Here is a 22,678-nt window from a genome sequence, read left to right as displayed (position 1 = left end):
TCAGCCAATCAATACGCTCGAAAATTTTGTCGAACGACATATTTTTCAAGCGTATTGATTGGCTGCAGGATAGTAAAATTCTCGAGTATCTAGAAATCTTCTATTCAGCAGCCAATGAAGACGCTTAGAAAATTTGTCGTTCGACAAATGTAACATTAGACTTAAATGACTGGAGAGAGACCTCGTTTACGGTATCGTTAATGAGCGTCGCGTCGCCTCGCCTTACGGTGCGTTTTGCGATCGCTGCGCTTCCTACGTCGCGGACCCCTACTCGCCGCCGTCAGCGGCAAGAAAAGCGGGGTCGGGAAGGCACCGGCGTGAAGGCAACTTCTCGGGAACGTCGTAGTACCGGCTGGCCAATGGCTGGTCGTGATCGGGCTCACGCCATGCGCGACGTCGGCGCCGTCGTGTGAATCCATTCTCCTTTCGGACGCCGAGCCAACGTTTTCGATCCGTCGACGCGCGCGACGACGCTACGCGTTGACTTTCCCCGCGCTTCGCAGAAGAAACCGACGGCGTAATTAGCGCGGGGGAGGCGGGCCGCGGGGTGCGCCCGGATTTTCGGATCAATCGGGCATTTAAAATTAGCCCGCGGGCTGCCGTCGCGGGTGAAGGAACCACGCAGCGGAAATTCCGGCTTGGAACTCGACCGCCGCGCCGTGACACTCGTTTCTTGGTCCTCGTCGATTGCAATTAATTAGAAACAAAGTATACGTGTGATGTAATAAAATGCCGCTTTTTTTTTAAATTGCTCCTCTGGACCGAAATTATATCTTTCGATCGCAAATGCGGTTTCACTTTGCAATTAGAAAAACGTTCTTGTAACCAGGGAGGGGGAGAAAATTGGAATGAAGATAAGGACTAATCCCAGGGATTAAAGCCAGCGGCACATTTTCACGGTACTACTGGATTGCTTGCGAGAGCCAATCAGGACTTAGCTTTGAGTCGACCGATCTAAAATTCCTTATTGGCTCTTGCAAGAAAGCGGCAAAATAGCACCGTGTGCCGCTGGCTTAAGTCTCGCGTTGCACCGTGTCCCGCAATCTTGGTCCAGAACATCTGTTCCTTTCGCATCCGCGGGTTTTTTTTGTTCTACAGTGACTGGAACTCGTTCCTCGCGTGTTTTCTACACGGAGAGAATTTTCTCTTGAAGTTTACTCTGCAAAATCGTGTAATCGTGGGATAACATGGCATCTTGAAGAACTGTATGAGAACTTTTTGAAAATTTACCATACATTCTACTAATAAAATGTATACTAAGTATAATTGCTAGTAGAATGTACGGTAAAACTTCAAAAGACTCTCATAAAATTTTTTGAAATGCCATGTTTTGTTCCACGGTCACGTGAGTTTCAGGACAGATTCTAACATAAGAAAAAGTTCCGTGTCGGAAGAAAGAAACGCACGTAGAGCGATGTAATTTGCGATGTTTGTCGAGGAGCAACTGCGCATAATGTAATAATATTAATAAATAAAAATATTAACACATTTCACACAGCGGTAGATTAGTCTCGGATTCAAGGCTGTCGAATTTCGTTAGTAATTAAATTACTAAAATCGGGGGCGCGAAATGTCTTACGTCGCGTTGGCCACGATCTCAATTTTCTTTCGCGCATGGCACTTCCATTGTCGTCGACTCGACGGCGCGTAGTGGACACGCGCGACCCGAGGGACCCCGGGGATGACGATGGAAAGGAAAACGCGTAGCCGTAAAAGTTATTTATAACGGCGACGCGTGCGGGCTTTTCGCGATCGACCGACGGTCGGCGCGCCGTGACGTTTCTCGTGATCGAGAAGCGTGATACGCGCGCGGATTAAAGGAACCGGCGAAACGTGAAAAGCCTCCGCACGCGAATATGCATACATCGACCGTTTTTCGCGTTGCAGTCGCGTGCAGTTGGGTACGCGACGTGACCGTAGGCCGCGCGAAAGCAGCGGCCGTTTCTTTTTCTGCGTGTCCATTTACAAAAGTCACGCTAAAGCGACTTGGAAATTAAACTCACGCGGCATATACGAGAAAAGGTCCTATTATGAGATTATAGGCTTTTAGCGTGAGATAGCAGGTTTTCAATGCCCAAATCAGATCACAAATCACTATTTTTTTTCGCAACGATTACACGACCTAACAATGAATTAAGGATACGGGATGCTGGAGTGATTCTGCACTTTTGGCACCTTTTTTGCTCCTAGAACTGTCAATTCGTGAAAACATTTGTGCAGTATACAAATTATGTGGCTTTTGTGTACGAACCGACAGTGTTCCACTATTCAGATTAAGTGAAAGAACAGATGGTATCATTGAAATTAAGTTTAGGAGCTTAACAAGAAGTCTATTCACTCGAATAAGTTATAGGTTAGGGTAACCTATGAAAACAGGAGAAGGGGCTGAGGTGTCCAAGTGTCGCAGTAGCCTACACTTTCCGCAGAGTCCCGGAGAGTCATGGCCTTAGCAGAATGGCTATCTTGTACTCTTAAGATAAAGTTTTATGTTTCAAGTCTTTGTCTTAAGTAATTCACAATAACTGTCTTGTATCTCGAGTCTTAAGTATACGAAGATAACGTTTGCAAAGGAATAAACATATATTTATGTAAATACACGGAAGCGACAGTTTTACTGTACAGTGAGGGACAGAATGGTTGCGACACTTGTTTTTCAGTGCGTTCAGGAACGCGAATTTAGATTCAGGTTTATGTTCCAAAATATTTTCTACGAGGAACATTTTACTCGAGAAATAGATCGGAAACGCTCAAAAGGGTTTCGGAGTGTCCACCGAGTAAAGTAGTCCTCGAAGAACAAAATTTTGGAACGTAACCCTGAATCTAAATACACGTTCTTAAAGAAACCGTGTCGCAATCATTCTGGCCATTACTGTACAACTAGAGAAAAGTCCTCTATTATGAGATAGGCTTCTGATATAAGATAGCAGGTTTTCAACATACAAATTCAACCGCAACTCTTTCTTCGCGACGATTACACGATCTAACGATGCAATTTCCACTAACCAATAAATGTTGTCTATTAATTTAGCAGAAATCCCGCTATCTCATATCAGAAACATATCTCATAAAGGCCCGTGTCCACGATGCTAGAACTTGGTTCAAGTCCTTTTGTAGTTCCGAGAAATGTGTGGCCAATCAACTTGCAGCTATTCCATAAAAGCTGCAAGTTGATTGGCTACACATTTCTCGGAACTAGAACTTGCATCAGGTTCCAGTATCGTGGACACAGGCCTTAATAGGACACTTTCCTGTACTAATATTGGATGAATATGAATTTAATGAACACTGTCTTGAAATTACAAATCAGCCATTCTGTTAAGGTCCTAGCTATTGTGAAATTTGGCTCAATCAAAGGGAGTTCAGGAGTTGATAGGAAACGTACAAATATTGTAGTATATATATATGTGTGTATAAATAATAGAATCTATACATATGTATATACATACAGGGTGTCCCAGGATGAAAGGTCAATATAATGACACCATCTTATGTCCTCCTCGAAACCGTACAACTTTTGTCTGAAACATTTTTGTTTGCTGGACTTAGTTCTTGAGATATTTTACTGTCCAAGTTGAAATGGGACAACCTGTATAAATAAAATTCGATCTCTGGATTCTTGAGCAGACAATGAGGCGGTTCAGTGTCGCAAATGAAACGAACAGATGTGCAATTTTTCGAAATAAACGTGACCGCGCCGGGGTCTCGCGCGGTGGCGAGTGCTCGGATTATTGGTTTATCTGCGCGGGTTATCGATCTCTCCCGACATACAACGCTGTGGCACTTCGATGAATTTATAGGCGACGACGTTTCCCTCCCGCGATCCGAGAGAGCGGTCTGCCCTTCGATCGTTCGCCGCTGTTTCCGATTAGCCGATCGTCGTCCCGCGATAGTCGGACGGGCGTAACGATTCCGGCGAAAATTACGGAGTCGCGTCGTGCACGATATACGCGCTATTCCACGCGCAATCTTTGCGTTGATTGATTGCCCGCGTGAATCATCGGTGGATCGAGCCTTATCTTAGCAATGACAAAGTGCTTCCTGCGTTTGTAAACATCACCTTTCTGACACCGGCGCGACGAACAATGGTACACACACTCGCGTATATTACCAATAAATCTAGCATCTCGGAAGTGACTTCGAAACAGCGCGCGGCACGGACTGCACGTGGTATATCCGGCCGGAACATAGCAGAGATACGCGGGCCGTTTGAAAAGTTCTCGGAATGATTTACGCAAAACGAAACATATAGCGTTTCCGACTGCCTGGAACTGACATGGGTTTTAGCGCTCCCGGAGCGATTAACCCGAAGATACTAGGAACATATGTTCGACCGAAAATGGGTTATGAACCTGGGTTAGGTTCTAGTTACAATGTTCTTTTCAATTTTATGATAAAATCGAAATGTTTATTGGTAAACTTACGCGTTATTATCGTCAAGGAATGCTTTGTTCCACAATAAACACGCACGTATAACCTGATTGTAACCTAATGTAGCTTCTTAGCACTGATGGATCAATTCACAATGGTATGGGTCGAACATGGGTTGCATTTGGGTTATTTGTCTAGTAACCTAAAACAAAACTTGTGACGTCATTAATCGCTCCCGGAGCGATTAATTCTGGTCCAGTCGAAAACGCTAATAATGGCCCACTGGTAGGTCCACGCCGCCATTATGTTTCGTTTTGCGTCGATCCCTTTTGCGCATCCGGCATTGCTCCGGGCAGAGAGAGCAGAGACTGCGAGAGAAAAGTATGTGTAGTGGTGTGGCTTTGACGAGTGCTTATACACACACACACGCGTCGCTGGATCCTGTCCGGGTGTATGGCGGAATATCACGTGATCGGGACCGCAAAGATCAAAGGGGCCGGCAGAGAGTGGACCTACTGGTTACACTATGGTAAATTGTGAGGTCCAGGCATTAATGAATAAAGCCAACGGCACACGATACTATTTTTCCTACTGGATTGCTTATGAGAACCAATAAGGTTGCAGAGTTTTAGATCAGGTCATTTGAGGCTAAATCCTGATTGACTCTCGTAAGCAATCCAGTAGGAAAAATAGTATCGTGTGGCCGTTGGCTTAATTAAGACTGTGCTCGTGAAGCGGAAAGAAAGAGCGAGGCTCCGATCGATTTTCCGACCGCGCTTAAAGTAATGCCCGTTGATATTTAATTGACGAGATCGCGAGTTGACGATTTGTCGATCGCGGAGTATTCTTTTTGCGCGAGTCGCATCGGCGAGAGCCCCGAGCGAAATGCAAATTGCTAAGTCCGTCTAAATATAGAGGCGGCCGCGTGGTTACCGCTGTTAAGAAGATTGGGCTTATCTGCCGGGCTGGTAGTAGCCGGACGTTGTCTTGTATATAACGAGCTGTATATCGCTGCACCGCGCCCGGAGTTTCTCAGCTCGCTCCGTCGTTTCGCTCCGGCGGACGCGCGCAGATAATAATACAAAGCGCGACTTTGTGCGCGCCGGATTTAATTTAAGAAACGCCGAGCCTTGTCGCGCCCGGTTCCCCGTTAGCGGCAGTTTTTCCCTCACGATACGCGGATAATTATGCCGCAATTACTCGATTAAGCACGTATCGAGCAGTACGCGCGGAACGGGAGTAAAGACGGAGCAGCGCGCGCGGCTCCGACCGATCGCAACGGACGTGCAACGCGCTCGGCGCCGCTGGTGGCACCGGTTTTAAACGGACACCAACTCCCGCGTGTCTACGAGTCGAGTGACTCACGGGTTATCTTTGCGCGTTCTTGTTCTGTTATATTGCGTACTAAATCGATGACCCAGTTTCGAGACCGGCCCGAAAGTCTCTCCCGTCCCGAACGGAAACGGCGTGAAAAGTGTTCAAGTCCCTCCACCAGAGGTTTAACTCCGAGCCCTCCACCCCCTTCTTCCCCCTTCGCACCTTCCCGAGCATTGTTTACAGCCGGGCGTTCGGCCACGCTTGTGCGCACAATTCGCGTTATACTGCGCATATCGGAGATCCGGTATACCGCGACATGCGCTAGGTACGTGTGTGCGACGCTGGCGGAACGCCAAAGGTCATCCTTGAGCATTCACTTTTTCGCACGCTACGCGATCGCCATTCATAGATATGTAGGGAGAGAAAGAGAGAGAGAGAAAGAGTATAAATGTGACCCGCGTGATTAATTCCTCCTCGCTTTCCCACCCATCCCCGTCGATCTTCATCTCGTCCGATACATCCAGAACGATTGGCTCTATCTTATTCCGTCGACGTGGGACGATAATCGCGAGACATCTGCCCGAGCGTTCTCTTAATAAGTGCTTTTGCTTCGCAGGAGGGCGAGCTTCTGGAGAAGAACACGGATTGGATCTACGAGTGGAGCTCTCGACCGGACCAGGCGCCTCCAAAGTACGAACCAGACTCTTTCGATTTGACGTTGAGCGATTAGCATCGTAGGAGCGAGATACGAGCGTAGCATAACTCTATGCCTCTTTTCCGATCGTCTAATCGCAATTAGAGCTAAATGTATCGAGCGTAGGCTAATGTCTGCATGCCGCTACGTATCGTTGCATTTTACAATGGATTAATTTGAATTTAGAAACAGTTCTCCTTTCATATCGAATAACATTCAATGAAACTTTTACTGATCCCGATCTCGTATTGCAGAGACTGGAAGTTCAAACACCCGTTGGGCAGCAAGAGGAAAACGTACAGCATCCGCACCGCGAAGGTTGGCAAGAACGGATTGTTTTCCAAGGAGGTCATTTACACTCTATTCTTCACGAATCTTTTGTCCCTGCTCATTGGAACCGGTCTAGGGTAAGGCCGTGTTTATAACGTTCAATCTGAAATATTAATTTCATTTTTTTTCTTTCTGCAGCGTTAAAATCAGCGATTTCGATCGTGCGCTGTTTCGAGGAAGTTCTAAATTATTATTCATGTCGTCTCGTATTGTGCGGTCTCACTATTACGCTACCATTTCACGTTATCGGTGTTAATCAAACCGCATTAATTTTAATTGGCAATCGGCATTTGGGCACCCTATAACGTAGAGCTGTTGCAATATAATTGCAACGTGCGTTCTACTCTTTGTCTCGTAATGTCTGTCTATCTGGTAATGTGAATTATTTTGTTTTGTAGCGTTTTGCTCACCAGGCGGGGCTTGATAATGTCCCGTGTCGCCATTGAATGAAGGGCACGACTCCGGGTGTGTCGGCATCAGGATTGTCACGGTTGAATCTGCGCGGAGAGGAGGGCTAGAGACGCAAGAAAGACTGAACAAGCCGGTGGGCGATCGAGCCTAAAAAAAAAACAGTTACACGCAGCACATAATTCGATTGTCCCGATTTATAATATTAGCACTTTGTATTATATATTAGCACTTTTACTCCCCCCCCCCAACTCTTTACTGTACGATGTACTTCTCAGAAATTGCGTATGCCAGATATAAATAATACGCATCATATGCTTAGGAAGAGGGAAGGCTAAGAAAGAAGGGCGAAAGATAGAACGGACAAAAGGAATTTTATTCGTATATAACGTAGAGTTGTTGAAAGGAACTGGAAAATGAACGAAACATGTCCATTTTATACCGTTTCTAATGCGTTTCTATCTGCAATAGTTTTTAGGCATAGCTTGAATAGTATTTATCAGAAACTAATTATTGTTAGAACGGAAAGAAAGGAGGTGAAACTGATAGAAAGAGAAAGAATGTGTGTGAGAGAGAGAGGGAGAGAAAGAGAGAGTATTTGTTGTACGGGCGTGTGTCGGTGAGGAAAGACCAGGATTTATCGATGGAAAACGACCAGGAGATTTATCGATAAAAACAATCCCGAAAACGCTGCACAACTCGTCCTGTTTATTACGAGTTATAGGAATCTTGTTGTATTGCGAACGAGCGGGTTTTAACGTTGTGATTCGTTACGGTAATGAGGAGGAAGTGTATGTCGCGTCCAGTAAATTCGAAACAGAATGCGATTAAATTTATTATTAAATAGTAATATAATATTAAATTAATATTATATTAAATAATAAGGCGATGTCAACCCGACTATTCCATTTTGATTATCGCGCGGCGATTGTGACGATCGTCATCTCGGTGGTGATTTAAGGGGTAATGACAGTAGAGTTCCTACGAAGGAAGTACCGATGCTGATGCCCACCGTCTCGACGCCGACTACAGGTAGCCGGAAGGAGGGACCACAAGAGCGAGCAGACTTGTTTGCGAACGGCGAGAATTTTTTTTTTGAGGCGGCGCTTTTGTACGATGTCTTAATCTGCGGTTTTGTAATTTCCTTGTAATAAATTCACATACGAATTCACACGCAAGCAAATGTGTTTTGTCGTCTACGTCATCGATTCAACTCTTTCATGACCATTAGGACAGGTGGGATATACACAAGTCCCACTTACAAAATCTAAAAGGATTCAGTACGCATTCTATTACCGATAAAACATTTTTCACTAGGAAGCTTAGAAACAAAAAGCAACTCGGTCATGAAAGGATCAAAGCTGTCGGCCCTGTCGTTATGTGAATATCGAATACATTTCTCTGAGATCTCGAGGAAGCAAACGAACGGTCGAATCTTTCGAAGTGCTTGCAAGAATCGATTTTAATAATATTGGGAAACGAAAATGTATAAAATACAATTTAGTCTTTTGTGTAAAAGATTAGATTATTGGTCGTCGAATCTTTCGAAGCCGATGAATACATTTCCCGACGAATACTGAACGCTTCGTGATGACCGGCTGTATCTACACGACCATATGTTGCAGAAACGATATTTTTTTATCTTGCATGTGTTTTCGAGAAGACTCGAAGTTGTATGTAGAACGTTTTGTGAATACGGAATATGGTATACCTTTTTTAGCAACAAGAATTTGATTCTTGAACGTGATCTGCGAACGCTCGCGCTCACGATTTTGTACTTTTCGACGACGAAGGTCGAGCGATCTAAGAATGACTAGTTTATCAGAAAAATGCACAAGCGATATCGCGATATAATTGTGACATAATCTTTTGAGTTTCAAGTTTAGAAGTAAATATCAATTGAATGTGACAGATTAAACGCGCGTGTTAGTGATTTAGATATGCCGTATTCGTACATTTAGGTAAAGTGAAATGCACGCTAGAAACTAAATCGCAAATCTTTCGTTATTCGAAAATCAGCAGTACAATACGACCCCCCTCCAATTTTATGTGACTCAATTGATTTTCTGTATTCTTAGTTAAGTCGCGTTATTTAATTTGCAGTGATGATGTTCGACGTATTTTTCATAAGCAATTATTTTATAATATTGTGTATGTATTGTCATATGCATAATAATAATCGTATTATGTATGCTGTAGTGACGTTGATAACTTCTTAGCGTCGTCGGGCACTCGATTCTTTTTCGATCGACATCTTTTCGAAGTTTGCTGTTGCCCTTTCGTGAAACTTTAATTATGGGTGATTTATACGCTACGAAATAAAGGGTTTTGTAAATTCATACTTACAACGACGTATTTAATTTCTAGAAATTTTTTTTTCGCATAACAAATTCGCACCCGCGCGCACGAAGCTGTTTCCAGTTCATTTCTGTATGCGAAACCGTAAGCGTCCAAAACCATATTTGTAATGAGTTGATTATTTCAGATGGAGAAACAGTTTATACCAAATTTTTTCATTTTACATGTTAACTAAATTATCTTCTCATCTCTTGACTGTCAGTTTATGTAATCGCAAATAACGTAAATTAACTGCTTAGAAACTTATTGCTTAAAATATTTGTTTGACTGTGTCACCGTATAACTTTGCGTGACACAATTCTTATAATTTTATCTTGTATTTTATTCTGTTCGATAAAATTTGAACTCTAGACAATTTCAGAGCTATAGATAAAGCGCACGGACCAAAAGATGGGATTAACCTTTCCATCTCGCGATTATACAAGATTGAGATAATGTTGAAAGTAAGAGAATGCATCAAACGAACTTCTCTATATTGGACAATGAGCCAATTAACGAGGCGCACGATAGCAATGTAAAGGTCTTCGTGCGAATTTTACCGCTCGAGAAACCGTGCGAATCTTGTGCAAAGATCAGTAAGGACGATAAGGTGAGATCAATGTAAATCTCTTTATCGTTAAAATCGACACATTCCGAAAAGAGAGTATATTACGCCAGCGTTACGAAGCCTCCATGCCGTTTCGTGTCTTTCAAAATTCACTAGTTTCTCGTTGCTATTTCTCTTATCTATTGAGATGTTTCGTGGTTTATTTTGGTGCGTTTTATTTATTAATGCGTTACTAACATTATAATGTCGCCATTTTAGATGATATACGTGAGATGTTTACAAGATATGCGTAGAGATGCACAGTCAACGTGTCCCGTTTATTGGGCCTTCCACGTTGACGGGATATTTCACGAGACGTCCCAGGATAAAGTGTATTGCACTACTGCGAAAGACCTCGTAAAAAAGTACTGATTGATATTTAAAAACAGTGATGGCAATATTCCACTCTACGGTATAATTAATTAACTTGAAATGCTGTTTACTAAGTTGAAAACGGTATTGAGGGTCTTTTTCTAAATTAATAATTTAATTAAGCGTCCGTCATATGTGGCGAAATATTAATTTTATTATATTGTTATATTGATAATATGTGCAGAGGATAGAATAATAAGAGTTTATTAAGTTCAGCATTGAAAATAACGAAGGAGATTTAAAAATATCTTTTCATCGTAATCGAAACATTTTAAGTTAATGATTTGCACGATTCTGTGTCTTGCTAAAAAGTGTATAATTATATTGTCGATAACAATGGGTAATTAGCGATACTTGACTGCTATCGCTGATATGATATGGAACATTATGCGACATAAAAAGAACAAGACATATACAACAAGGAAACAATTTAAAGAGTTTTAGATGGCGTAAATTGCGTACTGATCGGCTACGGGCAAACCGGATCCGGAAAGAGTTTCACGATCGGCGGCTACAAAAATAATTGGGAAGTACGCTTCCATATCTCGCATCATCTTATTCGCACTTAACAGTTTAATCAATTATTTATTATTTGATTGCTTCACTCGTTGACTTAGCATAGAGGGATAGTCCCGCGACTCTTATCCGATATGTTTACGGAGAAGGCGAATCGAAGAAAAATCAGTGATATACGCTATCGTCTAAGCTTCATCGAGCTGAGTGGTAAAAATGTAATCGATCTCCTCACGCAAAAACGGAGAACCGTTAACGTCAACGAGCGTAGTGTCTTTAAAGTACGTGGTATGGAAATTCTGCAATTTGTTTTTTGCGCAGAAATTTTCGAAAGCTTCTTAAATCTTTGGGTAACATCTAATTTTACGTCTCAAAGGAGTAAGAAAATTGTATTAAAAAATAGCTACTTTTACAATGTTTCCGGAAATTCTTATAATTCTTTATCTAGAGCATCTTTTTTGCTCTGCATGTCAAAATTGATATAATTACGATTGCAGAATATAACTACAGTGAATGTAGAGAGTGAGGAGGAGATTTTGAAAAAAATACTCGAAGGAGAAGCCAGGAGATCGATTATGAAAGGTGTAGTGTATCCGGTATCACATTTGGGAGCTGCTGTAATCACTATCCACGTTTCAAACGCGAGCCTGATAAAATCGCGAGCTACCGTAGCGACAGCAAAAGTAATTTGATTTGAATAACGAGAGGTCATCTTCAATGTCGCCAGTAGTAATTAAAAAATTTCAATGATTACTTGACCATGTCTGTCAAATTTTAACGTTTAAGCTCACAACGTTTCGACCGTTCGTGTTCCTTTTCAAGTGATAATTGTATCAGGTTCAGTGTGGTAAATTGAAGGAAAAGATCCTTTGATACAATTATCACTCGAAAAGGACCACAGACCATGGTCGAAACGTTGTGAGCTTAAACATAAAAATTTGCCAGACACGGTCAAGTAATCATTGAGTTTTTTAATTTGATTTGAATTCGGCATCTTTGTAAATAAATCTTGAAAGTTCTCAAATATTCTCGCATTTTAGATCACTAGGAAGAACTTTTTGTACTTTTTTAAATTAAATGTTATATTTGAAATGTTATATTTAAATATTTGAGATGGATATAGCAAATTTAAAGATAGAACTATTATTTGATATACATGTACAAATCAAACACAGTGTTCAAATATATTTAAATTTGGGATGAAATATTTATAAAAATTTAATATGCGCGACTACATTGTTAAAGAAATTGTCTCGATTGAGAGATATTTCGAGAGAAAATTAACGAGCTTGTTTTCATCGATTCGATGTTAGATACACATCGTTGAGATGGCTGGAACTGGTACGGTGGGAAAATCGAGCTGCTCGAAAACAGCAGCCGACTTGGGTATGGCGAATTTAATGAAAATACAGCTGGAACAATATTTCCTATGTCTTAGAAAACCAAGCATGTACACACCTAGCGTTGTTCGCTCGAGTAATTTGCTGAAACTGCTGAGAGACGCTCTGACTGTTACATCCGTAATTCGGTAATCTTATAATGAATATTAATCCAAAATTGAAATAGCGCATATTTGGTTACTGTAGTCTTGACTACATTTATCTTTTTTCCACAGATATCGAGACAAAAATATGATTCTATATTTCATACAGATATAAAGTTTCTAATGTACAATTCAAATTTACCGATTAAATTTCCAATTTAATCTAAAATCACATATTTGTATGACACTTCGCTTGAATAATAACAATTTTGGTATTTTCTTCGTTAGTTTTGTATCTCACGTGCGCATTGCAAGGGAAGATCTCGACGTTACTTTGTCGACCATGCGACTGACCGCTAAAATCGCAAAATTGAAACCGATCAGGACGATTCGGCACATCCAGCCTCGGACAGAACTAATCGTGCAGCAGCTACGAGAGCAAGTTAACGCACTGAAGAAGGAGCTGGAGCTGAACGATATGTTTTTACATCAGGAGGCACTGGCGAATATCTCGAAATCCAGACTCGAGCAGATCAGTCGAGACGTCATGAACTTTTTGCAGGGTTTCATTTCGGAATCGACACTCTTCAATGTTACCCAGGCGCGAATATTGGTGAACGTCGTGAAACAATTATACGACAAGTTCGTCCTCTTGATACTCCGTGTGTGATCGGATCTTTAATTTATCTTCCACGTCTGAATTAGTTTTACAAATTACTAAAAATTAAGATCTTATTAAGACTTGTATTTTTTTCGCAATTGTCCCGTGAATTTGTGATATTCGATTCTTTCGCGCGTTTGTTGTAATTAGCAAAGATTAAACAAATTAACTTAATCATCGTGAACGCGGTTAAAACTTTATAACAAAGGTTTCGATTTTTTCTAATCTTTCCAGATTGCTCGCGAAAGAAACTGAAGCGGATAAGTTGAAAGAAGCTTATAACAATGTGATAACTATGTTGTCGCAATCAGATGCTGCTTTGACCTCATCGCCGTTGATTTAACTATGTCATAACGGAATATTAATTTTATCGATTTAATTTGCAATTCTCATATCATGTCTGTGCGTCTTATTAATATTCTCTTCACCCTTACGTTGCTTTTTATATAGTTTAATACGGATAAGCTGGGCGGTTAAATAAAATTATTTATTTATTTATTCGTATTATTAATCATTAATAATTATTATGTACTGAATTATTGCAGAATATTGCAGAGAGACTAAATGACATATGTACTCGAGTATCTCGACGAAATCATGCGTTTCGTACAAACACAGACATTTGAGAAAGAAATAAAGAGCCTTTCTTAACGAATAGCCCTTACTGTGACCCTCAGATAGCTAAACACCAAGCGGTGATGTTTAAATGTAGGTAAATATAGTGTATTAAACAACACACGAGAAGATTATTAACTTCCTTTCGCTTCCTTACGGTCGTTTTGACTCTGGTCTCTTTGAAAAGTCTGTTGTACATTTTTGCACTTGTATATATTTGGATGGACAGTGGTCGTTTCGCGTTTCTTCAGCTTCAGAAACAGGCATGGTTCAGGTTTTATGCACACGGCTGTACTCGGCGATTGAGGTTGAACGATCGCGCGAAATTTATGCCAATTTGAGGAGGTTTGTGTTACCATTTAATATTAAAACTTGCTTATTTGCAATAAATAAATTTATTTAGATATAATTTGCGCAAATTTATTTAGACGATATCTTAATATAATTTGTAACAAAATTTTATACACAAACTGATGAAATTGAAGACATTTTACAAAATACAAGATATTTATGAATTTGAGTATTTTTGAGAAAGGCTTTCGGCATATTCTATCTAGATCATAAATTATTGTGTGATTACTAAACTAGCGTAAGTACTGCCAGAAATAATTTCCGAGATTTACGATACGTGTCATTAATTTTATTCAAGCATATTGATACTCCTAGAGATGGAACAATCTCAGGATTATAGAGTCGAGAAGAAGAAAAATCTTCGTGTGAGTACCGTTGCAAGTGCTAATACAATAAACAGTAGCATGTGGCATATTCAATTACTTTTACCACTTGTGCATTTCGTTTTAGTTACCCAGGAAAATAAACTTCGACCGTTTTCTACGTGAAGGCATAATGTATCTAGTCATGGTAAATAATTTGAACAATTGGGTCATGCCAAATGGCGCAAAGAATGTGATTTTGCAAAAGAATTTGAACATTCTCGGAAGGGTGAGTCAAGAATTACAATTATTTTCTAATTAGAGAAATATTACAGCTGTAATCTTTCTCTTCGTGGAAGCCAAAAACCATTGTACAAATAATTCGCCTTAAAAATTACAATGTTGCAGTATTTTTTGTAGTACACAGTACATTTCCTTTCCTTTCTCGAGCAATAAATTCTTGGCGATTAAGAGCGCGTTGTTTTATCTGATGCACAGGTACAATTTCAGTATAAAAGGATGTTACGTATGCGTAATCTACTTCTTAGAAGAATAGTAGATAATAGTATTCGCGAAGATATTTTTATTGCTATTGATAACGTGATTGAAGAGGCCGTCGAGCTCAAAATGAATTTCGCCGACGTGTACGACATAGATGACTACGAAGTAATTGAATTTTACGATTGGCAAAGTGAGAGGAAGACACGTGTCGTTTTAATGAGGATGATCAATTTGCTGACCGACAAGATTTACGATGTAATGATTAAGAGATACTTGATGCTGCACTGCAAAGTAAAGAAGTATTGTAGAAGAGCTACGCAATTTTTGCGCAGGAACAGGAAATTACTGCGATCGAGCAAGCTTCGTCGAGAGCAGGGGCAAAATTTGTGTTGCAAATATCATTTCTTAAAGCAATTAATTGCCTGCTGTCATTATATCTTACCGTCATTTTAGATGAAGGATATGGACTAATAATATCTTGAGAAACATATAATTATGCCACATGTCTCGTCCGGATGGATAACTAAATATGAAGGTTCACTCGGAAGAGACAAGGCATAATTAAGATCGAACTTCACTGTACAAGTTCGTTTAATCTTACAATTATGCCATATGTCTCGTCCGGATAAAAAAACTACCCTAGTAGTACAGTGGGCTAAACATTGGCCCAATAAATTAAACATTGGACCAATGTTTAACCAATCTTTAGTCAAAGCACTGTGCTACTAGGATATGAAGGTCCATCCGGACTAGACAAGGCATAATTAAGACCGAACGTCACTTTCACAAGTCCGTTTAATCTTACAATTTTAACTAATATATTTGTTCGCACGCATTGTAATATTACCTGTTTTTGATAAAGCGATGAAAATTTATATCCAATTAAATTTTATATCCGATAAATAATATGCAGCAACGTTAGAAGACGTTTGCTTTATGGTATATATTTAATTTTTTGTACTACATATAGATTGCGCGCTTTGATTTGCTCTTTATTAGATAGCGATGCGTGTATTTTGAAGAAAATTAATTGTTTTTCTTTTCCTTTGCGTGGAGAACACTTGAGAGTACAAGAGCGAATGTATAAAGTTAATCTTTCAATAAAAATTCCCTGTATTCTTAAATTATATAATGAATAAGGAAGGAAATTTACTCCACTCGCTTTACAGCTTGAATCTTCTTCTTAGATTGTTTTGCTTCTTTATCTACAAACATTAGACACGTAAAGCGTATAGTAAAAGAATGTAAAAATTAAAGAGAAACGAGAAAACTTGGCGGATTATCCTTTGGAGAATCGTTACGATGTATTTATTAAATTCACCAAGCTGAATCCATCATTATCTGCTCCAGATGGCGCGTATATCTACTCAATGATGCTGAGTAATCATGAAAATGATATCATAGATCCTCATAGATTTCAAAGAGCACGCATGTGCGTCACACTGTCTCTCCAGTCATTAGCGAGACTCTAGTATTACAGGTAGACTCTAGTATTGTCTGCCTATTGCATTTATTGTTGATTGTGTCTCACAAGTGTCTCTGCGACTTGCACACGCGAGTTTCTCCGCAGTGGACGAGGCTTCGTGTGCAGCCGTATTTACTATCGCCGCGATGGCGAGCAGTTCCAGTGACAGCGTGGAAGTGGAACGTCTCGCCCAGCAAGATCTGACCAGTGAGGATGAGAGATATGCAGCGGCAAATTTGAACGAGACCGACGAGACTAGAGAGCCTGCTATCACGGAGATCAGGCGCTGGATCGAGGAATGCGACAACGCGTCCACGAAAATTGGTAAGAATTACTGTGGTATCTGCACATGCCGGGCGCGTTAAAATTTCACTCGGTGAGGTTCAATGGAATACGTGTTTATTAATTCCGGCGCAATGAAACGAAATTACCTTTAATGGACGTCAACAGACGTTACGTCTGACACTTGGCTCGTTGAATTCTTGATCACGTATTAAGACAAAAAAAGCGATAAACATTTATGCACTTTGATACAATAAATTTTTACTACCCGGGAAAAAATCTCATTATATATGTCTCAATCACGTAATATCTAATTATATCTCATGAGATCCAATTCTAAAAATCATCAGGTCCTCAGAGATTTGACACTTTCCTTGAATAGATAACGTCGAACATTCAAGAAAAGTGTCAAATCTCTGAGGATCTGATGATTTTTAGAATTAAATCTCATGAGATATAATTAGATATTACGTGATTGAGACATATATAATGAGATTTTTTCCCGGGTAGTAAAAATTTATTGTATCAAAGTGCATAAATGTATATCGCTTTTTCTTTGTCTTAATACGTGATCAAGAATTCAACGAGCCAAGTGTCAGACGTAACGTCTGTTGGCGTCCATTAAAGGTAATTTCGTTTCATTGCGCCGGAATTAATAAACACGTATTCCGTTGAACTTCGCCGAGTGAAATTTTAACACGCCTGGCTTGTGCAGGTACCACAGTAATTTTTGTCGATTTGCGTGTGAGTTGTCGCGTTCCTCGATAATAAATTAAAATCCAATTATGTTATAGATTTAGATCTCAATGGATAATAACATTGAACATTCGATAAAAGTGTCAGGTCTCTGAAGATCTGACGATTTTAGAACTGGGTATATCTAATTAAGATATTACATGATTGAGACACATATAATGAGATAAGAGATTTATCACGTATAATGAGATAGTTCCATTTTTTCCCGGGCAACGTAAAAATAAGCTTTGCGTATGCATTTATAATTCTTAACGATAGATTAACACTATTTTAAGTAACTTTTTATTTGAAAGGAATTCTTAATTTGCACACAGATGACTTCCTTGTCCTGCGATTTTTGAGGGTCTGCAAGTTCGATCTTGAGAAAGCTAAGATCAGGATGCGTAACTATTATAAGCAGCGAATCCGCTTGTCGGAATGGTTCCTGAATAAAGACCCGTTTCGTCCAGAAATGCAGGAACTGCTGGATATGGGGTAAAAATAATTATTTTGGAGTACTAGCCGAATTTTGTGAGTTGTTTTTTTATCATCTACTCTACTTTATCTATTTTAAACACAGTAAAACCCATCAAAATCGAAACTTTCATTTCAATATCAATTTATGTAAAATTAGAGGCACATTTTTGACAGTCTTCCTTTACATTTCTCTTATATTACATACATTTTTTATTTAATTTAAAAACATTACATGCTTCATCGTAAAACTAGATGGTATTTTGATTTGTTTCAAAGAAATCTGAAATACTTTATTCATGTTTAGGCTAATTTTGTGTTTACGGAAGCCAGACAGTCAAGGGAGATTAGTTATTATTGTGCGCTGCACGCAACATGATCCGTCAAGACATAAGTTATTGGACATCACTAAGGTGAAGATTAAAGTATAACGCTCGAAAAATATATATTAATGTGGTCAGTGTCACGCCGGCATATTTTTCAATTCAAGATCATTGTTTCTCGACGGTCTATTTTTTATTTAGATAGCTCTTGTGGTGGTGGAAGTGGCAACGAGGTATTACACCGCAACATCGGTGTACGGTTGTACAGTTTACCTAGACGTGGTCAGTCCAACTATACAACAGATTTTACAATTGCGACCTCATTTCATAATGAATGTGATTCACATGTGGCAAAGCTGTTATCCTATGAGATACCAGACGCTTAACGTGTTTAACGCTTCGATACTCTTCGATACTATTGTGACAATTTCGAAATCATTCATGTCCGAGAAGATGAAGAAGAGAGTTCACGTCTACTCAAGTGCACTTGATTGTTTCAAGGATACTCCCCCTGAAATCCTGCCCGTCGAATATGGCGGCACTGATGGTACAATCCAGGAATTAACAGGTAATTTTGGCAAAATGAAATGCAATAAACAACCCGTTTGATGAACGAATGATTCTTATTAAACAAATATTTTCCCGAAGAGTAAATGAACTTCTTACATCTAGATTACTTGAAGATTACTGTAATTATAAGAAGTCATTTAACTACAAGTTTGTTAAGAGATTATCTGATTCTAACATACATTAAACGCGTGTCTAAATTATGTGTGATATCATTATTTTATTCCATATATGTAACAAAATATTAATTTTTACAGAATACTGGAAGAAGCTGGTTGAAGAGAATCGTGAGTGGATTCTAAAAGAAGAGAACGAGACCAACGCTGTTTTGTAACAGTAGAGCTGAAATTAATAGAAAGTGCCTGCTTTCAGCATACGTTTAGATAAACTTTTTATCGTTATACAAGATACACTTTATCTGTTTTGCACTTTAAACGTAAGGACCTGAGCAGAATGGCTGTCTTGTACTCTTAAGATGCTCTAAGACAATGCTTTATGTTTTAAATCTTCGTCTTAAAGTAACGCACGATAACTGTCTTACGACTTAAGACAGTTACAAGACAGTCATTCTGCTGAGGCCCTACTGTATCGGGGATATGATACGAAACCGGTGAGTTGTAAAACTCTCAGAAAAATATATACAGGGCGAGTTTTATTTCGTGAACCAGTCTCTTACCATGTGAGATGGATTGCCGACCAAAACTGTAGTCAACTCTGGAAAAAATGGCAAAAATGTCGTTATATGTGTTTCAATCAGGTGATATCTAATTATATCTCTCAAAATATAATTACATATTACACGATTGAAACATATACAACTAGATTTTTCCATTTTTTCCCAGTTTAGCTACAGTTTCGTTCGGTAATCCATATCTAATGGTTAAAAGACTGGTTCATGAGATAAAACTCACCCTGTATAGTGAATAGTTAGTGTTTATAAATTCCATAAAGATAAAGAAATGTATTCTTTTTATCTTGTAGTTAGTTCACTTGATTCTCTCATATATTTTTGGATGTATGTGGTATACGTTTTTAAATGGTTGTGGAAACGACCTCACTGGCAATTCTTTATTATAAATCACGACGTTTCGGTCAGCAATACTGGTCCTCTTCAGGTAACAATCTTACAAGAGTGTCCGCAATTGTCTGGAGAACAAATGAGTTGATGTGTTTTTGGATAAGTTCTTACACAATAAGATTTATACAGTGTCGTAATTTATAATAAAGAATTGCCAGTAAGGTCGTTTCCACAATCATTTTAATTCTTCTCTTTTAACTGGTGTCACCAAACTGCTATCAATTGTATATACGTTTGTTATTCATTTTAGTTGTTTTATATCTATAATTGTTATGCGTTGATTATATACACATGTGTACAATATATTGTAAAAGATATTTGATACATATTTTATGTAAAAAACACTGTGTAGTGTAAAACTTTAGCAAATTATCTCTCTTTATATTTATTACACATTTGAACATTGCGTGCTTTATCAGGGGTCTTTTAGGATCCATCTCTTCAAGACTTGGCAACGTTAAAGAAAGTTTGCTCTTATATATTTAATTCTATTTTGCTACATGTAGATCGCTTTATTTTGTCCGTTGACAGTATGTGCGATCAGGAAAAAAAATTCATTGCTTCCTTTTTCCTTCCACCGCGCAGAAGACGCTTGATAGTACCGTGCACGAGAACGGATTATGAAATAACATAAGAATTCTCTACATTCTTAAATTACGTAAATGTGTATGAAGGGATATTCGCTCTATTCGTTTTGCAATTTGAAACACACTTTTTCTAACAGTGCTTTACCTCTTTAACTACAAACACTCGACATTATAATTTATTAAATTTACACAAATAAATTATTAGTAACAACGTAGCTGCACTCCTTTAATATAATTATTTTGTACGCATTCTGCAAGAGAGTCAAATGCGTGTAAAGTGTACAGTGAAAAGAATTTAACAATTAAAGAAACAGTACAGAGTCTCTTCGCGAGTCATCCTCTCGAGGCTGGCCGTCAAGCACTCTGGTATCTGTCAAGTTTATCAAAGCGGATTCGTCACTGTGCGTTGCAGATGGCGCATCTATCTGATCGTCGAAATTGACTAATCGCGAAAATAATTCCAAAGAGCACGTAGATTCCAAAGAGCAGGCCTGCGTATCGCATTATCAGTTTGCCGTGTTTATTGTTAATCGCACGTTTCAGTGTGTATTTGTGATTTGTGTACGCGAGTGTCTCTCCGCGGCAGACGAGGCCTCACCTTCCAGTTCCACCAGTTGTTCACCATCATCGTCGCGATGGCGAACGGTTACAGCGACTGCGATAACGCTCGGCAAGATCTGACCAGTGAGGATAAGAGATATGCAGCGGCACATTTGAACGAGACCGACGAGACTAGAGAGAGTGCCATCGCAGAAATGAGGCACTGGCTCAAGGAGAACGACAACTCGCTCGCGCAAATCGGTAACAAAGGCCGTGGTTGCACGCGCCAGGCGCGTTGAAATATCGCTCGGTCGAATTCAATTACGCGTTTATTAGTTCCGGGGCAATGAAACAAAGTTACCTTTAATGACCGCCAACGTGACGTTACGTCTAATACTTACGTCTAATGCTAATACTTATTCTTATTGTTAGATCGTTGAATTCTTGATCGCGTATTAAGAAAAAGAATAGAGGATATAGCAGGTATCGTTTCACTACATTGGGAAGAACGGAAACGCGATTTGAAAGTGTTATACATAAATAATGGTAAATAATCTTCAATAGTGACTGATAGAAAATTTATATATGTTAAATTCGTTATTGTATCATTACATTATTGTATCGTTATCGTAATATTGTATTTGAGCTCTTGGTGTTTCGATAGTCTTCTTTAAACTAAACTAACACTTCAAGAACAGAAAATTTTAATAGAGTATTTTGCAGGATGTCGAAACGTAACAGACAGGAATAATATAGCAATATACATATATTATCATGATTAATGATGCTTACATAAGACAGCATCTAACGTATACCTATTACGCGTGTACCCTGCCTTGCTATCTAATTAACAAATAATTCCCTAACAACAATTTTGTCTTCATATCCGATCCATGACATATGCGACATCGCGAAATTCTTGTTTATTGACTGGAATACACGTGCGATGTGTGCGTATCGTGTGTTGAAAAAATTTTCATAAAATTATATTATGTAATGTAAATATATTATACATTATATATTTTTATGAATATAATTATATAATATTATATCATTTTAATGAAGTAACCGGTCAAAATTTATTATTTGCAGGATTATTTCAATTTATTTCTGCACAAATATCTTCAGATAATTGAAATGTTTTTAATTTTCTCGTTCTTGTAATATTACATTACACCACACACACGCTTGCAAATGTAAAGATATACATTACATAAACTGCCATAGAAATTGTTTGAGTTATGTTTCCCCGGTTAAGTTAGAGTCGAAAGTTCAAATAGCAGAATATAAAAAGTATCATTAAAGCATTAGGTAACAGTTAATAAAAGTAGTCAGCAGAGATTGCGCAGTAGTTTATTTATCTTTATAACTTTTCTTTATCTAATCTTTATAACTAGTCGATACTTGGTTTTAGTGTAGAACTATTTTTGGGCCGAACAACTTACGATATTTAACTATTGTGCCTTTATGAATAAAAATGAGATGTAAATTTCTACATCTACGCATAAATGTTCAAATAGAATAAAAAGAGTACCATTCGGTTATACAGGGTGAGTCTTTCCATATCCGACAAAATTTTTGAGAAGGTAAAACGGATCGAGATGAACGGAAAAGTCCTGTACCATTTTGCAATTTTCGTAATAGTTAACGAGTAATTAATTATTAAAAATCATTGTCTTAGGCCGGTCTACCCGCCCAATTCGAGCGCGTGGCAAGATGTGACCGCCCGGCGATCGATATTGCTATGCGCACATCTCGCCACGCGCTC

The 22,678-nt window shown here is 39.1% G+C and overlaps 5 protein-coding genes across 10 annotated transcripts in view; all 5 read left to right on the top strand.

Annotated features, from left to right (window-relative positions):
- LOC105564106 (BCL2/adenovirus E1B 19 kDa protein-interacting protein 3) overlaps nucleotides 1–8,295 on the top strand; it is a 41,598-nt gene extending 33,303 nt beyond the window's left edge. The window contains exons 4-6 of the mRNA XM_012016231.1: nucleotides 6,302–6,375; nucleotides 6,634–6,786; nucleotides 7,108–8,295. Coding sequence (XP_011871621.1) covers nucleotides 6,302–6,375; nucleotides 6,634–6,786; nucleotides 7,108–7,159 — 279 coding nt within the window. The 3' untranslated portion in view covers nucleotides 7,160–8,295. The remainder of the gene's footprint in view (nucleotides 1–6,301; nucleotides 6,376–6,633; nucleotides 6,787–7,107) is intronic.
- Nucleotides 8,296–8,396: 101 nt separating this feature from the next.
- Nucleotides 8,397–11,220, top strand: LOC105564105 (kinesin-like protein KIF9). Its single transcript, XM_012016230.1, has 2 exons — nucleotides 8,397–10,064; nucleotides 10,281–11,220. Exons 1-2 carry the CDS (start codon nucleotides 9,927–9,929, stop codon nucleotides 10,431–10,433), a joined length of 291 nt encoding a protein of 96 aa, XP_011871620.1. The 5' UTR covers nucleotides 8,397–9,926; the 3' UTR covers nucleotides 10,434–11,220.
- On the top strand, nucleotides 11,084–13,433 carry LOC105564182 (kinesin-like protein KLP1). The gene is made up of 5 exons (XM_012016390.1): nucleotides 11,084–11,227; nucleotides 11,444–11,629; nucleotides 12,260–12,474; nucleotides 12,718–13,071; nucleotides 13,325–13,433. The coding sequence occupies exons 1-5, from the start codon at nucleotides 11,084–11,086 to the stop codon at nucleotides 13,431–13,433; spliced, it is 1,008 nt and encodes a 335-aa protein (XP_011871780.1).
- Nucleotides 13,434–14,629: 1,196 nt separating this feature from the next.
- On the top strand, nucleotides 14,630–19,730 carry LOC105564104 (alpha-tocopherol transfer protein-like). 3 transcript variants are annotated; one of them, XM_012016227.1, is made up of 6 exons: nucleotides 14,630–14,647; nucleotides 14,857–16,648; nucleotides 17,656–17,836; nucleotides 18,123–18,228; nucleotides 18,340–18,706; nucleotides 18,963–19,730. In XM_012016227.1, the coding sequence occupies exons 2-6, from the start codon at nucleotides 16,471–16,473 to the stop codon at nucleotides 19,037–19,039; spliced, it is 909 nt and encodes a 302-aa protein (XP_011871617.1). In that variant the 5' UTR covers nucleotides 14,630–14,647; nucleotides 14,857–16,470; the 3' UTR covers nucleotides 19,040–19,730. The 3 variants fall into 3 exon arrangements, with proteins under 3 accessions (XP_011871617.1, XP_011871619.1, XP_011871616.1); XM_012016229.1 differs by lacking the exon at nucleotides 14,630–14,647 and having other exon boundaries at nucleotides 14,786–16,648; nucleotides 17,677–17,836; XM_012016226.1 differs by lacking the exon at nucleotides 14,630–14,647 and having other exon boundaries at nucleotides 14,786–16,648.
- A 1,018-nt stretch (nucleotides 19,731–20,748) lies between these two features.
- LOC105564099 (alpha-tocopherol transfer protein-like) overlaps nucleotides 20,749–22,678 on the top strand; it is a 5,696-nt gene continuing 3,766 nt past the window's right edge. For all 4 annotated transcript variants that reach the window (XM_012016220.1, XM_012016222.1, XM_012016221.1 and 1 more), the window contains exon 1: nucleotides 20,749–21,171. In XM_012016220.1, coding sequence (XP_011871610.1) covers nucleotides 21,006–21,171 — 166 coding nt within the window. In that variant the 5' untranslated portion in view covers nucleotides 20,749–21,005. The remainder of the gene's footprint in view (nucleotides 21,172–22,678) is intronic.

This window comes from Vollenhovia emeryi, unplaced genomic scaffold (assembly GCF_000949405.1).
Source record: "Vollenhovia emeryi isolate VEMERY1.0 unplaced genomic scaffold, V.emery_V1.0 DF939168.1, whole genome shotgun sequence".
Taxonomy (NCBI): Eukaryota; Metazoa; Arthropoda; class Insecta; order Hymenoptera; family Formicidae; genus Vollenhovia; species Vollenhovia emeryi.
The sequence above is the reverse complement of the archived record's forward strand: the minus strand, read 5'-3'. Positions and strand labels throughout refer to the sequence as shown.

What these genes read in the sequence shown, in the direction of transcription:
- LOC105564105 (XM_012016230.1), top strand. Translation starts at nt 9,927, where the DNA reads ATGCATCAAACGAACTTCTCTATATTGGACAATGAGCCAATTAACGAG. An exon ending in AGATCAGTAAGGACGATAAG is followed by an intron (nt 10,065 to 10,280) that starts GTGAGATCAATG and finishes TCGCCATTTTAG; the next exon opens with ATGATATACGTGAGATGTTT.
- LOC105564182 (XM_012016390.1), top strand. Translation starts at nt 11,084, where the DNA reads ATGTTTACGGAGAAGGCGAATCGAAGAAAAATCAGTGATATACGCTAT. An exon ending in ACTGTTACATCCGTAATTCG is followed by an intron (nt 12,475 to 12,717) that starts GTAATCTTATAA and finishes TTTCTTCGTTAG; the next exon opens with TTTTGTATCTCACGTGCGCA. An exon ending in GTGAAACAATTATACGACAA is followed by an intron (nt 13,072 to 13,324) that starts GTTCGTCCTCTT and finishes TAATCTTTCCAG; the next exon opens with ATTGCTCGCGAAAGAAACTG.
- LOC105564104 (XM_012016227.1), top strand. Translation starts at nt 16,471, where the DNA reads ATGGCGAGCAGTTCCAGTGACAGCGTGGAAGTGGAACGTCTCGCCCAG. An exon ending in AGTTATTGGACATCACTAAG is followed by an intron (nt 18,229 to 18,339) that starts GTGAAGATTAAA and finishes TTTTTTATTTAG; the next exon opens with ATAGCTCTTGTGGTGGTGGA. An exon ending in TACAATCCAGGAATTAACAG is followed by an intron (nt 18,707 to 18,962) that starts GTAATTTTGGCA and finishes TAATTTTTACAG; the next exon opens with AATACTGGAAGAAGCTGGTT.